This window comes from Antrostomus carolinensis, unplaced genomic scaffold (genome assembly GCF_000700745.2).
Source record: "Antrostomus carolinensis isolate BGI_N321 unplaced genomic scaffold, ASM70074v2 scaffold23686, whole genome shotgun sequence".
NCBI classification, from domain to species: Eukaryota; Metazoa; Chordata; class Aves; order Caprimulgiformes; family Caprimulgidae; genus Antrostomus; species Antrostomus carolinensis.
In genome coordinates, this window is record NW_010320104.1 from 10,163 (window position 1) to 28,254 (window position 18,092).

Below are 18,092 nucleotides of genomic sequence, written 5' to 3' on the forward strand. Positions count from 1 at the left end.
TATTTCCTGCGGACTGAGTCTGACTGCAGAAGAGAAGCAGATACAGTTTGCAGTTTATATTACTTACTGCAAGAGACAGGCCTAACCCATAAAATTACATTCTGCATAAAAAAGACTTCTAGAGTTCCAGGAATAAAAGGAATGCCAGTTTGGATCCATTTCTACATTCATTTTAATTACTTTCTTAATGGTATATTGGGAAAGTGAACACAAATGGAGTTCTTTTTTACCATGTAAAATAGTATGCTATAAATTTGAGAACTATCCTTCAAAGTTTCTATGAAAGTTCCCCATTCCCAAATGAGAAAGGCAATATGTGTGTTTATACATACATAGACATTTTACAAAGATGGAGTCACATATCTAAGCCAGTTTTCTGGGACACTTGTTTTACTCCACACCAAATGCAGGTTTATTGCAGAAGAATCCACTGCTGCTGGTTCAAAATGTGTCCTCACCGACAGTCCGACCTGGATTATTGACCCTGTTGATGGAACATGCAATTTTGTGCACAGGTAAGTGGACAGTGAACTGGGAAATATATAAAAATGCAAAATGTAGCTTCTCACAAATCCCCCTTCTGCTTAAAGGTGTTTTACTTTGACTCAGAAGCAGGAGTCATCCCTTTATCTTTTTGTACCTCGTGTAGTGTATCTGAGGGAGTATGTGTATGCTGGAGAGAGCTCTATACTGTTATCTAAAGGTAAGCTAAAGTTTCTGCTGATTGCTTAATGACCCAAAGCTCTTGACTCACAGCTCGTTTATATATAACCTCACATTATCGTGCAGAGACTTGAGCTGAACTGGAGGAACAAGGCTGTCCTATGATGACACATGGCCTAACACCTTATGTGGTTGTTACACATTCCTTTTAGCAGTGGTGTTTTCTCCCTTTCAAATCCAAATGCTTCATTTTTCCTGGGAAGTACAACCATTGCATGTATTTAGAGTAGATCTGAAAACTACGTTGTACTTAGATACTGGTTTTAAATTTCTGTAACACCTCTCTGCAAAAAGAAATCTAGGGATTGTTACTACAAAAATGCAAAAGTTTAATTCACCATTTGAGTGCCAAGAGTTGTAAACTATTTATAATACTTCTGCTTAAAAACCTTAAGTATGTTATGCCTTATAGTTAGTGACTTAACATAACTGCAGTTATTTAAAAAAAAAAAAAAAAAAAAAAGACATTTACTTGATTTTTGGTGCGATTGCATAGAATTCAAGGTAGGGGAGGATATCATGTGCTGGTATTTCATGCAATTAAGTGAAATTTTCTCTTTCTAGCAATATTTTCTTGGACCTTTACAGAGCTTTTTAAAATGTGTTTTTAAGAAATTCATTTATTCCATTGTTTAAAATGCAATAATAATACTTTAGTCAAAAGGACCAAATTAAATATGTGATCATCATTTTGATAAAAGAGAGGGTAGAGGAACTGGTTTCTCCTTATGTTGATGTCAGCAGCAAGGTATCATCATGCTACTTAATTGCTATCTCAGATGCTTGAACTTGAACAAAATGTGCTCTTAAAAGTGGTGACTTGTTATAACAACATTAATGATTTTATACTGGATAATTCAATTACACTAAAGCAAAAAGGTCACTAAAATACACAACATGTTTAGTATAAAAATCCTGATATCTTCAGGTGTTTTATTTCTGGCCTTCGCCAATATTAAATTAAATTTTTAAAGGAACTGACAGAGTTAAAGAGGCTGACAAAGGAGAAATAGTACAATGTCAAGAGCATTTGGACACAAGTAAAATCACAGAGCTCCATTTGGGGTTTTGTTGCCTAAGGGGGTTGCATAAGGAGTAAGTTGAGAGATTTTTCATCAATAATACTTCATTTGGTATTTTTTCACAGATTTCCAACAGTGGCAGTGAGCATTGGATTTGCTGTTAACAAAGAGGTATGAAGTATGTTCTTTAAGATGGGTACCTGAGAACTGGTTAGAAGCCTCAAAACTATGTGGGAACTTTAAATAAAATAAAACAAAATAAAATAAAATAAAAACAGCCACTACTCAGGTTTTTCCATGCTTTTTAAATGCATTTGATCATATTCTACTAGTTTAAAATCGTAGTCCTGCAAAACTTATTTATGCAAACTGACAATTCCAACACAATTCTTACGATATATTATAGGATTTATGTGGGGAAAAAAAGGTAGTACTGGTGTCAGCAAAGTTTTGTAAGACAAAACCATAATGAGTTAAATATAGTGCTGCTTATTCATAATTTAAACATATCTCCCAGTATTCTTACGTTATTATTACTGCTTCTTTCCTGCTAGCGGTATCTGTGAAAGCTAACTGCTGCTATGAGGCAATTCAGAACTGATTTCTATGAGGAGTGCAAAATTATGGGCCTAGTACATTTAATCTGCCTTTGTGGTTTTCTTAACATAGTAAAATAACTGTATTTCCTGCATGAGAGCTTGATTACAGGGGGTAAAAAAAGTACTCAGCCTTCATATGTGCCATTTTGAGTTTCCTAGCTATGCTCATTCATGCTAGTGCCTTTTCTCCAGATGTTGCCGGTTTACAGTTTGATATATACAGAAGAAATAGCTACTGAAATTGCCAAGGAATATGCCTCTTTCAGCCTAATTTCACAGTCTTAAATATATGTATAGCTGTAAGTGAAGCAAGCAAGAATTCTGTGGAATAACAACATAGTTTTCAGATGTGCTAGTGGCTCTTACTGATTTAAACAGAATAATGTTGTGCACTTCTCTAGTCAGAATTTTCAAACATGGAAACTGCAGAGAAAAACTTCCATGCTTTTCTGAAGTTTATTCATTCCCAAAGGTCCTTTTTAATACTACAAATTATTACCAGACAGCTTTCTCTAATATTTATGTTTTCTAGAACACCATCGTGACTTTGATGCTGCATATTTTGGGTTAAGTAAACTTAACAAAGCTGAAACAAAAATAAAGAATTATGTAAAATCTCCCTCAGTAAACAAATGGGAAAAGCAGAAAAAAAGTAGTAAGCTGAAAAAAAGCCAAAGTACACACAGGGGAACTGGCCTGAATGTAAGCTTTGCACAGTACTGAAGAAATTCCTGCAGATGTCTTCAGGGGAAAAGTCTATTAATAGTGTGTTCCTCAAGAAAAACCTTGGTTTAGTTGAGACCTCAGGGTACGGAGCAAGGACAATCTATTCCCTTTGAATTGTCTCTGATTAACACCGATGATTATTCACATTGAATGGAGGAGGGCAGCAGGAAAAGATTTGGAGTCTGTAACATCTGAGATGTTTTCTTTACCTTATTACCAACTTCTATGATCTTGGGCTAGTTACTTAATTTTTGTGTTTCTGTCCACCCCTAAATAAAATATTGCTGATAGTACTTATCTAGGGGTGATTTTAGGAGCCGATCATTGAAGTTTGTAACATGCTTTAAAATCTTTTGGTGAAACCTATTAAAGTAATGGAAATATTAAATAGCTTGGATTTAAATCAAATTCCAGCCCTCTTCTCATTGGTAAACAGATACTCCCACAAAGATTCCAGTGTTGCTTATTCTCAAGCTTTCATTGAGGGTCACAATATTTGATATTTTTCTTCACACTCCTTCTCTTGGAGTTGTGTGACTTCATGAAATTCTCAGTTTTATGTGTAAACTAAAGGATTTTGCAGAAAAATGTTTGGAGAAGTGACTGGCATGTACTACTTTGGTTGAAAAGGCAGGCAAATTAAATGCATCATGAAAGGTGAAGTACATATAAAAGCATCCACTGTTAATAAACAGCATGCCGTGACTTCTGACTTTGGATGCCTGACTGATCATATCTATGTATTTGGGGTTGCAAATCTTCAGGGTTCAGCCAAAGTCTATGGGGCTACTAGATATAACTGCTCACCAGTGAAAGTAAAGTATTCACAATCTGGCCTTAGAGAACTTGCATACTTTCAAAAAAATATACAATTGAATTTGAAATCAGCTTAGCATTTAATCCATTCTAATGTGAACACAAACAAGATGCAAGTAAGAATTTAGAAGATCACAATCATATTGTATTAACTTCTCTTTATAAACTGAATTTGATATGACCTATATCTCAGTATCACAGTAATAGTAAAATTATTCCAGTTTATTAGAATCAATATAATCTTTGATTACATGTACCAATTAAAATATTGATGATCTTTCTGCCATTAGTAGTTGTTTATATTTATGATGAGTAATTTGAGTTGCATTCATTTCTTTCCTTTTCAAAATCTTAAAGCTTGAATTTGGTGTAATTTACCACTGCACTGAAGAACGATTATACACTGGTAGAAGAGGTCAAGGGGCATTTTGTAATGACAAAAGGCTTCAGGTATCAAAAGAGACAGGTTGGTCTAGATTTTGTTAGAACTCTAAAAGGAATATGTTAATTTTGTTTCAGAGTCGTTGCAAATTATCATTAGGATAATGAACATCATTATCCTGATGGAAAATATTTCACGTGCATGATAATTTTGTTGTTATGTGTTTGTTTTTTTCTGGAAAATCACAACTTTCCTCATTTTCTTTTAAAAATATACATCTGAATATGAACTACTTAAATAATCCTAAGTTATTTGCTTCATAACCATTGTCTAAAATAAGGAATAATAAGTAGATTCACCAGTTTCATTCCAGCTGTACACTGGCATAACTTTTTATGAGCAAGATGCAATGGGAATGGTGAATCAAATTCAGAGTACGATGGTGGCCGTCATTCACTTATTTTAAAATAAAATTGTACAACATAAAGTGTATTATATCTGTAGGCGTATATGCTAACAGTAAAATGAAGGATGCATGCTTCATTAGGGGTTCTTTAACAGCTTACTTCTGTGTGTGAGGTATGTTTAAACATACAAATAGCTAGCAACACTTAGTCAACACTTTAACTGAATTCTTTTATTGGTAAACCAAGTCATAGATCTGTCTGTTTACTTAATGATAAGAGATAACAATAATCACATGTGTGTAGAGATGTTTTCATCAATCAAAATGCAGAGGAGAACATAACACATAAGCAGATATGTGCCAAAAATGTACGTCATTGTACACAGGAGATGGTAAAAATTTCACCCCAAAAAGAGATTTAATGAACTTGAAACACAATAAATTCCATATAGATTTGCTGTAGTGCCTCAAGCAGACCCTGCATCAAAAGTTCTCTGAAATTTGGGGCAGTTTGGCTATTTACCTAAATTAATAGTAAGCCAGGGTCTCCCTATTTGGAGAGATGGAGCAAATTGTAAAGTCAGTGACCCCTAAGGTTTTAATCCTTGATTATACATCACATTTTGTCAGTGCTTGAATATCTCGTATTCCACAAAAGCCCACGCTGACAGAGATTATTAGGAAAAACTAGGGGTGCACACAGTTGGGCTGGCTGAGCCACTCTTGAAGTGGCCTTCCTCACTTTTGCAGTCAGAGATTTCTGGTTTCCAGTTGAATAAGGAAATTTTGGCACATGCCACTTTTGTCCTGCTTTCTACATGGGTGTCTAGAACGCAGCAAGGGAAGTGGACCTTCTGCCCTTCCAAATGCTTTGAAATTTTCCTTTATTTTGAGAGACATCATTTGGTGGTGGGCAATTTCACCAGTGAAGATGAGTCTTCTTTAGTCTCGCTCCTATTGATGTTTAAACGTATAAAATCACAGTTGTTCTTTTCCTGTAAGGACTGTGGCTTCAGTGAAATAAACCAGCCCTGGGACAGAGAGTGTGTTTCCCTGTACTGAGCACTGGAACTCAAGTAGCCTTCACGAATGCATGACCTGTTGGAGGCCTAGGCTGTCATGTAACTTCACGTCTTTGTTTTCAGGAAGTGTGACTGTTGTGTAACACTGATCTACGCTACATGTTCATTGTTCAGATTTAATAATTTGAAACCACAGTCCAAGCAGTCAGGATAAACTTAAATGAAGGATCCATCTTCCCTTTGTTCTTGAGTGATATTTCTTCTCATGCTTAGAGTCAGGTCAGGCCTTAACACGTGCTAGTATTGTAAGTGTATTTTCTTTTTTTAATCTGTGGTCAATGGAGTTGGTCTTTTCCTCATAAATCTCTTCTCCCAAGCCTCCTTATTTTTTTGGCCTCTGTCAAAGTGAGGAGTAGTCAGTACATTTTCTCCTGTACCTTGAATTCCTGAAACCCCATTGATTCTTGTGATCAGCCAGCTCCTTTTCCTTGCCTTAGTCTCTTAATCCAACTTCCATACCTGTAGCCTTATTGAAAATTGAAGAGATCCATTTATGCATTAGAAATATATTTAATAACTCAAAAGAACAACTGTCTTAGTCATGACCTAGCTATGGCTGGCATGGTGTGAATGCTTGGTGCATTTCAGCAATTAGGCATGTATTAAATGTTCTGTAATTATAAATTGAGTCTAGTATGCAAAAAGACCTAAGGCACATTGCTTTCACCATGCAGAGTTTTCACTGGTGGCTAAACAACGAATACCTTGCAGCGTAGCTGGATTGGTGTTTCTATATTTTAATGCAGTAATTAAAAAAAATTATTGTTAAATCCATGTTCCTGCAGTTGAGCTTTGTGATATCCTGTAACTTTTAATCTAATTACATACCTGTTACTCACCAACCATTTACCACATTTCTTGAATCCATAATGTTCCTCTGCAATACTAAATTACTTGGTAGCCTGTTTAATTAAATGATGTCTCACACCAGCTTAATTTGCTTTTGAAAACCTCCTTGCTACTTCTGCTAAGAATTTTCCACTTGTGCAATAAGCTGTAATAACCAGGCAGACATTCCCTAGCTGAATGAATGCCTAGCCTTTAACCCAGGGTAGAAGGTGACACCTGACACTTGGGCACAGCCTAGTTAGTAAGTAATCATACCTTTAACGCCTCCAAGTTCAGCTGGCACAGCAGAAGTAGGGACACTTGGCATATGATCAACCATCTCCACCTACATTGGCATACGCTTGTGATGTACTAGTAATATTCAGATCTCACGTGAGGACTTCAACACCCGGCAAGTCACTGTCAGTCTTTCCTTTGACTGTACATGAGGCTGATATCCTCATCTGCTGTAGGTCAGAATTGCCCTTGCTGAACACAATACAAATATAACATTCATATATTATTAGTAATTAAGATACTGCTTTAGTGTGTCATAAGAAAGGGTTTTTTTCAGCCAAAAGGTGTCGTCAGTCTTTGAAATGTCAGAATGAAGGGGAGCTATTACTGGATGATTGGTGGCTTAGGTAGAAACTTTTCTTTCCTCTTACTCTATTCCCAAATGTTTATCATTTGTTAACAAATTAAAGAAATCCTGTTTTCAAATATTATTAGATTAGCATCATTAATAGCTGCTAGGTCTCTGGATTATCTTTAGTTGACCGCTGATGTTAGTGAATTTGCCAAAAGCTGACTGATCAATAAAATAAAACAATGTATGGAAAGAGAAGGAATGTAAGAAGGCATTCTTGGTTTTAATCTTCCTGTTCCTTTTTTTAAAAAGTGTGTTTAGGTCAGACCATTTGATATGAGAAATCTAGTCGTGCTTGAATTCTTATGCAAAGTTGTCACTTATCCTATGAAAGAGTTTGGGGTAAAAAAAGGGACATGAAAATTGTTTTTCTGTGAAAAGTCTATTAGTGTTTAATTTAAACAAATTTCCAGCATCTACCTGGAAGCTGTTGAACTAATGGAAACAACTACCTACGTTGCAGATATCTCGAAGGCCTTAATTTTAACAGAAATCGGTCCAAAACGTGACCCTGCAACTTTGAAATTGTTCCTTGGCAACATTGAGAGATTGCTCAAGGCCCAAGCACACGGGTAAGATATTTTACAATATATGTCTCACATTTGTGACCAAAAGTCATTTAAAAAAAAAACAAACTTAAAAATCAAGTAGGTTGCATGTTTTATGATCTTGAACGTTCAAAGACATTTTCTGCTTTACGTTACTGTGTCCCCTTCTCACGGGGTTTAGGGTCCGTGTCATTGGGAGCTCGACCCTGGCTCTGTGCCATTTGGCATCTGGCGCTGCAGACGCCTATTACCAGTTTGGGTTACACTGCTGGGACTTGGCAGCGGCGACTGTCATTATTAGAGAGGCGGGTGGCACTGTGATAGACACTTCAGGTGAGTAAAATATCCTTGTTTTCATTGACTTTTTGGGGACTGAGTGGCTGTTTCGAGGCAACTTGTGTTACCTCAATACAGTCCTTCTCCTGTAGCTCCATCTCACTTCTAGCAATATTCTGTAGAAACGTCTCTGCTCTCCACTAGACTCTGGCTGGTTATTCATAACACACTGATGTAATTCCAGCCTGGAGTTTCATCACATCAGAGGTCTTCTGAGTCAAACTGTATTTCCATGACTTTGAGTAATTCCTTTAAAGCATCAGATTTACAGTAAAGAACTAGCCCAGGAGATCAGTAGATACACTCACACTCCTAACAGAGTTTGGCAGAAACAGCCTACCGCGAAAGGAGGACTCTCAGATACATATCTGAATGTATATGACTAGGAGCTACTCAGAGGGAGTAGTCTACAGATTATTATTTTATTCATTTAGATGGTACACATCTCAGAGCAGTGGTTCACTGGTGACCAATATGTGGATACCGTGGAAAGAAGGATTAAGAAGAAGGGTATGCTGATTGAACTAATTTCTGTTCTGTCCCTTCCTGTTGCTAAAAGAAGGGAATATTGCATTTACTGTTGGATACGGAACAAATCTAGACACTTGCCACTTCTGTTGCATACTTTGACACTGTATCTAGAATTTTCTGAAATATTTTTTTGCCAGAGATTTCCAGTTAGGAGTTGCTGAATTAGGTTGTTCTTCCCACCCCAAAAGGAGCTATGTATGAAGTTGTTTCAGTGTTTCTGAACCTATTGAATTACAGCATGGTTTATATTTAAGAATACATTGCCTTGTACATCACGTAAGACAGTTCTCATTAATCCTTTTGTCCTCAGGGGGACCTCTGGATCTTATGTCCTGCCGAGTGATTGCTGCAGGCACCAGAGAGCTGGCTACGTTCATAGCTCAGGAAATACAAACTATTCACTACAGACGAGATGATGAAAATTAAATACTTCTAATATGGAGTCTGCCCTCCTGAACTATGTAACTTTGGCAAGATGGGTGGCTTAAAGGGTACGGGATTTCAGCGGGATGCTTTCTCTGGAGATTTTCTGTGTCAAATATTTTTTATAAATTTATTACAATGTGGGAAGGCATAGGGATATTTTTAAACCTCTAAGAATCGTGTTTCCTTTTTAATATATATCTCTTTCAGCAGTATCTTTTTTATAAGATAGCATATTTTACTTGTAGAAAATTAGTCTCAAAACGGTAATTTCGTATCTGTGGGGCTGACATTTAGTCTTTTGTAACATGCAGCTAAAAATGGATCTTTATTTTTACAGATGCAAATCTCAGGTAAATGAGCTTTAGGACTGTAGTAAGGACAAGTAGTTAAGACGTGTGCCTATAATACCCTTGTTCTATGATACTTAAGAATGCAATAAAAATGATGTTGTTGTTTCCTAACTATGTCATAGCTATATATCCGTATATATGTATATGTACATATATGTATGTATGTGTGTGTGTATGTATATACACCTATACCTGTATATGCATGTATACACACACACACCCATGTGTGTATATGTATACCTATATATGGGTATCCTGGATGTTTACAGCAATTTAGAGAATGCATAGAAGAAAGCTAATATTGGAAGTTTTTTTCAGGTAAAGAGTTATAGGTTACTTAGGTGATTTTGGTGGGGGCTGTCCAAATGGCAAATAACAGAGCTGATCATGGAAAATTGTTAATGATTTTACAACTGTCCAGCTAGTTCTTGTTTCCCTTCATCCCCCTGCATGGGGATAACTCATACTCTCCTACAGGCCTCTTGTAAGATATTCAAACCTACAAACACTTACTACCATAGATTGATTATAGTTAAAACCAGGAATACTGACCACTGAGTTATTCACAGTATTAACTATGACACACAGTAGGAGGCCAGTGGAATAGAGCACAGTGTCAAGGAGCTGTTGATTTTAGAGAAATTCTGAGCGGAACAGCAGGATTTGGCCCCTTACAGGCAAGTTGTTAAAAATATGCACACAAGATACGCATGCAAAAAGTTGTAAATCACACGCCCTTCTCACACAAAGTTGTAATCACATGTTTTGATCAGAGAAACCTGTAAAATCAGTTACATACATTTCCTAAATGCACAGTTGTTCTCCATCCTTGTATGCAGCATTGTTTTTAATTCCATCAGGGTGATAATTTCTATTTAGATTATTTTTTAAATCATGAGCACAGGGAGCATACAAGTGTGCCCAGAAAAGTAGTTGAGGTGAAATCATTTCTACTTTTTCCTTTAAAAATTGAATTAAAAGGTATCTTTTTTTACAAGAGTGCAAATTAAATAAAGGAATGAGACAAAAACGTGAGTTGGTTACAAATTTTTAACTTTCTTTACACATTGCATGTGTAGATTTTGTAAACGTGTTCAGATATCTGCTTAGAACATGCAAAACAATATTTTTTAAAAACAACCTTACGTGTGTTTCTTGCAATGAAAAATGTTTTTCACTGAATATAACATAAAATTCTGTGTGATTTCTTGATGCTTTTTTTTTCACAAGAAATGCAAAGTATTGACTGTGCAAAGAATGTCTAAATCTAGCTAAGCATTTAAGAACTGATGGTTCTTAGCAGAAAACTAACGCTGTCCATCACAGTGATCAATGTTTTGTCACTGCTCCCTTTTACCCCCTCCTCATCTCTTTGTACCCCCGTGTTTGGAAACAGAGACTGTAAGCCCTCTGGGGCAGGAGCTATAGTACTCTGGCTCTGGGTTTGCACAGTGCTAATAGGATGTGATTCTGGTCCACAACTAGGCACTGAGGTGCTATAATAATACAAATAATAAATACTAATAGGCTCACTTGTCTCTTATTCTCCCTCCCCCCACTTTCTGAGCACAGCAGGGATCCAAGTGACAGATGCAGAGCTTGGTGGCACCGCTCTGATCCCAGGGCGCTTAGCCTTGGCAGCCGTGGGAGCAGCCCAGGCTTTACTCAGACTTCTGCCATGGCCGTAAGCCCCGTAAGGAAGCTTACGCTGGCAGGGGATCAAGCGTGGTGGAAGCTCAGCCCTGTTTCATCCGTTCCCCCTCCTCACTCCATCCCCACCATCGCTCTGGGAGAGGAGGGTGTGCGAGGAGCTGCTGCATGGCTCCAGCGAGGTTTCCCAGCAGCTCAGCCTGCTCGTACAAAGAAAGTCTCTGACCCAGTTTGGGCTGGTGAGTGCTGGTGTCCCAGAGCTCAGCAAAGCAGGGAAATCCATGCATCGACTTCAATGGCACACACACCAGCAATTTGTGAAGCTGGGAGCCAAGTGTGGTGGGAAGGGAGAAGTGCAGAAACCCATTCACAAGTTCTCTTTTGTGCCTGGGATGCAGTCTCAGTTTTTATTTGGGCTGTAGTTCAAGCGTGTTAAACTGGCAGCGTGCGTGTGGAGCAGCAATCCTGTCTCCCCCACCTCCTCTGCCGCCCGTGTGCCAGTACAAACATTTCTGAACCCTTCCAGTGGACCAGATGAGTGAAGTGATCTGCCTGTAAAGTACCCCAGTAAACAAAAAAAGGATTATTTTACAGACGGATCGTTTTCCCAAGCCAATTCAGCCCCTGGCCGCCACCAGCAGCTGACTTCGGGCACCAAAGAGAGTAGCGAGGGGCCAGGCAGGACGGCTCCATTCACAGATAGTGCCACATCAGGCCAGTTCAATGTTTTCATCAAAGCGCAGCCTTAAAACTATTTGACTACACATATTGACTGAACGAAACTGTACCAGAGTTTGTCCTCCCTGGTTTTTTTCTTGCTAGCCAGATGAAACTTCGCTTGGCGTGCGTGTCCGGCAGCACTACGTGTGAGCGTGAGCATTCATAACGCAGTTAGTGCAGCACATTAGCCAGAAACTTAAATCCCCCAAAGTGCTTAAACATGTGGAATCTTTTCCCTACCAGCTGTTGTAAAATGCTGCAAATGTTTTCCACTACATACATTACGGAGTACGTAAGTGCATCTGTAATTGGGCATCTCAGATGGATGAAGATTTTCTCTGTGAACACCAGCGCAAAGATGCCTGTGCTCTGAAAAGTGAGCGCTTCCCTGTAAGCAAAGGAAGCTGTCCCAGTTTGTGTCTGCATCCCTCATGGCTCACGGGTGGAGAACATTTTATACCTTCAGGCTTGCTGGCCTGGTCTCAAATGGTGCTTCCTGGTAGAATAAAGAGCGGAAATAGCTGTAAACTCCAGGAAAATGGTCAGTGGCTGATTTCTTTGCAGTGTGTCTTGTTGAGCTTTTGAGATTTTACAGAACAAGTATCAGCATGTTTCCTGTGTGCTGAAGGACTGATATTTTCCCTTTGATTGCACTAGCTAATCTCACAGTACTGAAGACATCTGCATGTATTGGAGCACTTACCTAGGGCCCCACAGGCAGTATTCTCCATATTTCATCTAGAATTTGGTTCCTTTTGGCAATGGCTTCAATTAAAGCAAGAAAAATACCACTTACCACCAGCCATTCTGCTATCAGTATTAGAGCTACTGCTGTTCCCTCAGCAAGGCTGGATCTGTTCAGTGTATGCCCAAGAGATGTGCAAGGGTATCTCTGACTAATGATTTAAGATTTAAGCCACTATATCAAAGTAACACAGAACGCACTTTTTTCCCTGGTAACTTCCTAGAGCTACCAAGACTGTTTAAATTCTTTTTTTTCTTTATGCTGGTATGGAAACTACACAAAAATGTGCTCTCTTTCAACACTATATTGCCAAGACTGAGAATGTAGAGAAGTCAGAATTCTGGTTCCTACAGCAGTTTCTATTTTACAGTGTGTTACAGTTAAGTCTTTCATAAAACATCCTTAGTCTTTCATAAGACATCTCCCCAACACTAAGGAATGCGACAAATCGTTCACCAACAGCAGAAAGAGGAATTTCCATTTTCTTTCAATCCATGCACCAGACATGACAATAGCACTATAGGATACCACAGTTTATATGCATCCTGTGTTCAAGTAGCAAAAGCACTGCTTATATTCAAAAGAGGAATAACTGTTGACACTAGCTCCAGATTTACATGAGTTTTGCTCCTGAAGTTTTAATTTTAAAATACATTACAATAGTGGGTTTGTACTTCTGTACTTTTCAGACCATTATATTTATACAGTAAATTTTAGAGTAAAATGGATTGGAGGTCGAAGTGTGCTCTTTCTCATCACAGAATGGGAAGGTATGTATTTCACAACATAGAAAAGCATAATTCTGTTTCTAAATTAATAAATTTTACTATTTTAGTTACAAAAAATCGTGTGCTATTTCCCTTGTATACTGCTATGAAATCCATGTGTACCATGTACTGCAATGCAGCTTGGTAACAAGATAGACAGGCAGACCCACCTCATACACACGATATGAGAATTAATTAATGTTCAGAAGGCTCTTTAATTGTAGTCGCTTTTATACAATGACTGAAATCCATTCAATCACCCTGAATACTTCAGCGCATACCCTAATATACAGCATTTATCATAGAACCATAGAATCATAGACTGGTACGAGTCGGAAGGGACCTTAAAGATCATCTAGTTCCAACCCCCCTGCCATCAGCAGGGACACCTTCCACTAGACCAGATTGCTCAAAGCCTCATCCAACCTGGCCTATATGTATTTATATATTCATTCTCTGCAACATTTTATCCACACTACCACTGCATGCTCCGTTAGTATCACAACCTAATATACTATGCTTTCTTCAGTTAGCTGACGACTTCCAGTTTTACTAAAAGCTGTTATACTTCCAGTGAATACTCAGGATTTTTACAATACAGCCATTAAAACTATTGCTTTCCAATTCACTGAAACAAATGGATTCAAAATTGAGGTCTGAATCTTCTTGCCAACACTTACTGGGATGAATTTGATCAATCAGTGGAATTGCATCTGTTTGTAGAGGGAAAAAAAAATAGCCAAAACCATGTTTCACAGGCAGAACTTTCTATATGATTGCAGGGAGGGAAAGCCTCCTCCGGCTCAGCAATGCCTGGTTTGCAGCATGGAACACTAATGGGCTCCAAAAGGAGTGTTTTCCTCCTCCTGGAAAGCAGCCCTAGCAGTTACAGTCACAATTACTGCTAATGGATATGTGCCAATACTATTTGAAAAAAATATTATTCATATACTTCCATGCAGTCTCATTTTTCAGTATTAATTGAATGGTGGAATGATAATATTTTATTTATATATACATATATATAATAGATGAAAATTGAGACCAGAATAGGTTTTTTATTTACTAATTACTCATGCAGAGGCTCACAAAAATTACCTTAAAATTTATGAGTGTTTGTATCTCCAGCTACCTGCCACCATCAAATTTAAAGTATTCATCAGTGGAAAGAAAAACATGTATTCAGACATGTTCGCTAAGAAAAAAAGGCTCACAGACACATTCTTCGCACAGGAAGATTATGTTAGGTACTAAAGAGGTCAGTAGGGAAGGGACAATCTTTATCATACTAAGTTAGAAACCTCTTTAAGTGTGAAAGGTCTGGGTCTTTTAACAGTGCTTTTCTTTTAGCCATAAATATTCCCTGGTGGTATTTGAATTTAAGGCTATTTGAGAAAGCAGAACTATATATGAAAGTGGACTGTTGCTGTATCAGTGACGCAGCAGTCCTTTGAAATACTGTGACACTGATGGTCACTTACAAGACCATGAATTGGATATATTCATGGTGGAAATACTGGTTTATTCTATTTTGAAATGAATTCAAGCATTATTATCCAGGCTGTCAGACAACATGAAACTAAAATGAGAATCCCATCACTTTTGTTTGTCCATTGCAATAGGCAACACATTGTTCCCCTGAGAAACGCAGATTCTCTTGCCAAGTGTTGTTTAATGTGGTTCTTGTTGAGCAGTACCACCCCATGTTGCTGGTGAGCCCAAGGAAAACGGGAACCAAAGCCTTTGCTGGCACAAGGGGACACAACTTTGATGATGGTGTGAAGCTCAGGGCACAGCGTGGCTATCACTGTAACTCAAAAAAACTGTCAATTGTCTCTGTACTGAAATAACAGCTAACAGCCTTCTGCGATACAAATACTTGCATCCATCAGGTGACACATAGTCAGGATTTCTGGAGGCACTGGGTGATTCTAAAGTGTTATTTCAGGTGCTCAGCCTGCTTCAGGGTCACGCTTAGCATTTCAGGCAGTAAATATTTTAATGATTCTTTTACTGTAAAATACAGTAATTATTATACATACGTATAGAAACTTAGAAATTTAATGCTGGTTATTTCCTGCCTTGCACCTGGTGCAATCATGTACTATTTGTAAAAGGGATAAGACATGCTACATTAATAGAATATTAGTATTTTGCATTCACTTTTCAAATGTAGAAATAAATACACAGCATACAAGGGCTCACCAGTTTTTAATACTGTGTTTCCAAAGTTTAGGAGAAAATCACTTGTATTTTACTGGAGGTTTTTTCAGATGTGCTGTATTCCTGCACTATTTCATCTAGACATAAAACAGCAGTGGGAGGAGGAATTAATCTTACAGATGTAACCTGACTCCAAAAGAAACTAAGGCCAGTTGTTTACACCAACATATCCCCCACTGACTTCCTAGTCGGTAGTAAATCTGAACCTAAGTGTACATCTGGAAACAAACAACAAGACGTGAATGTCATTATAATTCATATAGACTTTCTAATAATTCATGTAGACTTTTCTTATCCATAGTTTTGTCTAAGACATCTTTCTTCTGTAATTATTATATTGGAAGCAAAGAATAATTACCTTTAGATGGTTTATAAAGTCAAGACGGAGATGGATTATATATCTGATAACCTACTTTGGATCAAGAAACCAAAGACCTTACTAACTCCTCATGTAAGCATGTGCAATTTCAGTGAGTGCTCCCCCACTGGTATCAACTGAATTTAAGTTTATCTCCATCATACAGATTTCATCATGAAAATATATTTTTAAAATGCAGAAATGTCCATGTTGAATTTTTGTGTTTCTCTTTTGCAATGTTAGTCCTTTGGAAACTAGTATTGGTTTTGTACTGTATCATATACAAGTGTAGTTTTAAAGAGTTTCTAATTATCTTGTAATGAATGCTAGAAATCAGTGATCACAGAAATCAATAAACCAGTCTGCAACTGAGAAAAACTATTGAGTATGGTGAAGTGGTCGTTTTCAGGTACAGATATTTATTATCTTAAGAAGAAGAAGAAAGTAAGTCCGTGTTGTTCTCTAAATAACTGTCATGTTGTACGCACCTCAGTTTAAGCAAGATCCGTGAGTGCATGAGCTTCAATTAAGCTATTTCTGTTCTCTGATTTCCAGTCCCTGAAGAAGAGACCAAGGAGTAAATCTGCCCAGGAGGCAGTATAGTCAAACTTCACATGTGAAAAGGATGCTCAGATGAAATAAATACAAAGTTACTCATAGTAGCCACAGAAGAGTAGAATTTTATTAAAACCTGTAAATTCTGTACAATTCCTTCCTTCTTCTCCCCACTGACAGAAGCACAAAACCCAGAGTTTCATCAATACTGTGGCTTCTTTGAGTTACACTTCCTCCAGCAAATCACAGTTTATCTTAATAGCCAGACTCACAAATTCACTGTCAGGGCCCTGAGCACCTTTGCCTGCCCCAGGAGTTTAGTTGGCCATGTCCAAAACCAGCTGATAAAATCTGTTTTGAAGAAAGACCTGGAAAAAGCATCAGTGAGGCTTCTTCCTACCTGTTTTAAAGCTGAAGCTCTCCCTCTTGAACCAGACACATACATGTCCATGGGACCTGATGGGGTGCACCTACAAGTGCAGTGGGAACCAGCTGATGTCATTATAATGACACTTTTCATTGTCTTTGAAATGTTGTGGAGATCTGGGCAGGTTCCTGAGCATTTGAAGAAGACAAATGTCACTCCTATCTTCAAGGAGGGCAAAAAGGAGGACCCTGGGATGACAGCCTCACCTCAATCCCTCAGAAGGTAATGGAGCAAATAATCCTGGAAACCATTTCAAAACACATTAAGGACAAGAAGGAGACTGGGAGTAGTCAGTATGGATTTACGAAAGGGAAGTTATGCTTAACTGACCTGATAGCCTTCTGTGGTGTGATGACTGGCTTGCACACAAAGACAATAAGCACCATCAGCATACAGATGTTAGCAGTGAACGAATGTCCCCTGGGATGTGTGGAGATCTAAACTGCTATTCATTGCTTTAAAGCTCAAAAAGAGCAAACTTAACATGTGCTAGGTAACACCAGTTTGTAACCAAAAGACTGGACAACTCTTCTTTGCAATGCAGTGTGACAGCCATGTGATGAGCAGTAGCTGTCTGCCGTGGCAAGGCTGTAATGAAAAGCAAGTCACACAGGGAACCTCAGGAACCTGATTTGCTTCTTTGCTCCCTTAAAGTCTCACTAGGGTAGCTCAGTGTTACCTTAGGCAAATAAATACCTTAAGTGAAGTGGAATACTAATAACAAAACAAAAATCCCCCCCACCCCAACTAAACAGAAAATAATGTTCTAATTAGAGATAAATAATTTGCTGCCAAGCAGAATGTCACAGAACAAGATTGGTATGACCAGAAGATGTGTCAGAACTGAATTTCAGAAAAGGATGCAATTTCTCTCTGAATCTCCACAGAAGAGATCAAAATTGCTTCAGTGTAAGTACCGTAAATACAATTAATTTCAACCTGTATGCTGAAATATGGAAATAGCCAGGAATATTTAGCTGTGGCTAACGTATTGTTCCTTTTTGTGCCCACTCCTTACGCATTGTACTCTCTCCATAGCCCAATCACTCAGCATAAGCCAGTTTTCTTTCTCAAAACCTAACTCAAATTCACTATTTTAATATGTTCATAAAGACTCTTAAATACACATTTGCAGAAGATCCTTTCACCTGCTTATGACAGACAGCTGCTGCCTACCATTAAAATAAGAAAGAAGATAACTGAGATACTGGGAGAGCACATTC

At 38.0% G+C, this 18,092-nt stretch overlaps 1 protein-coding gene across 1 annotated transcript in view; it reads left to right on the forward strand.

Moving 5' to 3' along the window:
* The window catches only part of IMPA2 (inositol monophosphatase 2), a gene marked incomplete at its 5' end in the record, with an annotated part of 13,905 nt that extends 4,195 nt beyond the window's left edge, over positions 1-9,710 (forward strand). The window contains 6 exons of the mRNA XM_010169506.1: positions 411-515; positions 1,871-1,916; positions 4,244-4,352; positions 7,697-7,805; positions 7,963-8,114; positions 8,959-9,710. Coding sequence (XP_010167808.1) covers positions 411-515; positions 1,871-1,916; positions 4,244-4,352; positions 7,697-7,805; positions 7,963-8,114; positions 8,959-9,074 — 637 coding nt within the window. The remainder of the gene's footprint in view (positions 1-410; positions 516-1,870; positions 1,917-4,243; positions 4,353-7,696; positions 7,806-7,962; positions 8,115-8,958) is intronic.
* Between the last annotated feature and the right edge of the window lie 8,382 nt (positions 9,711-18,092).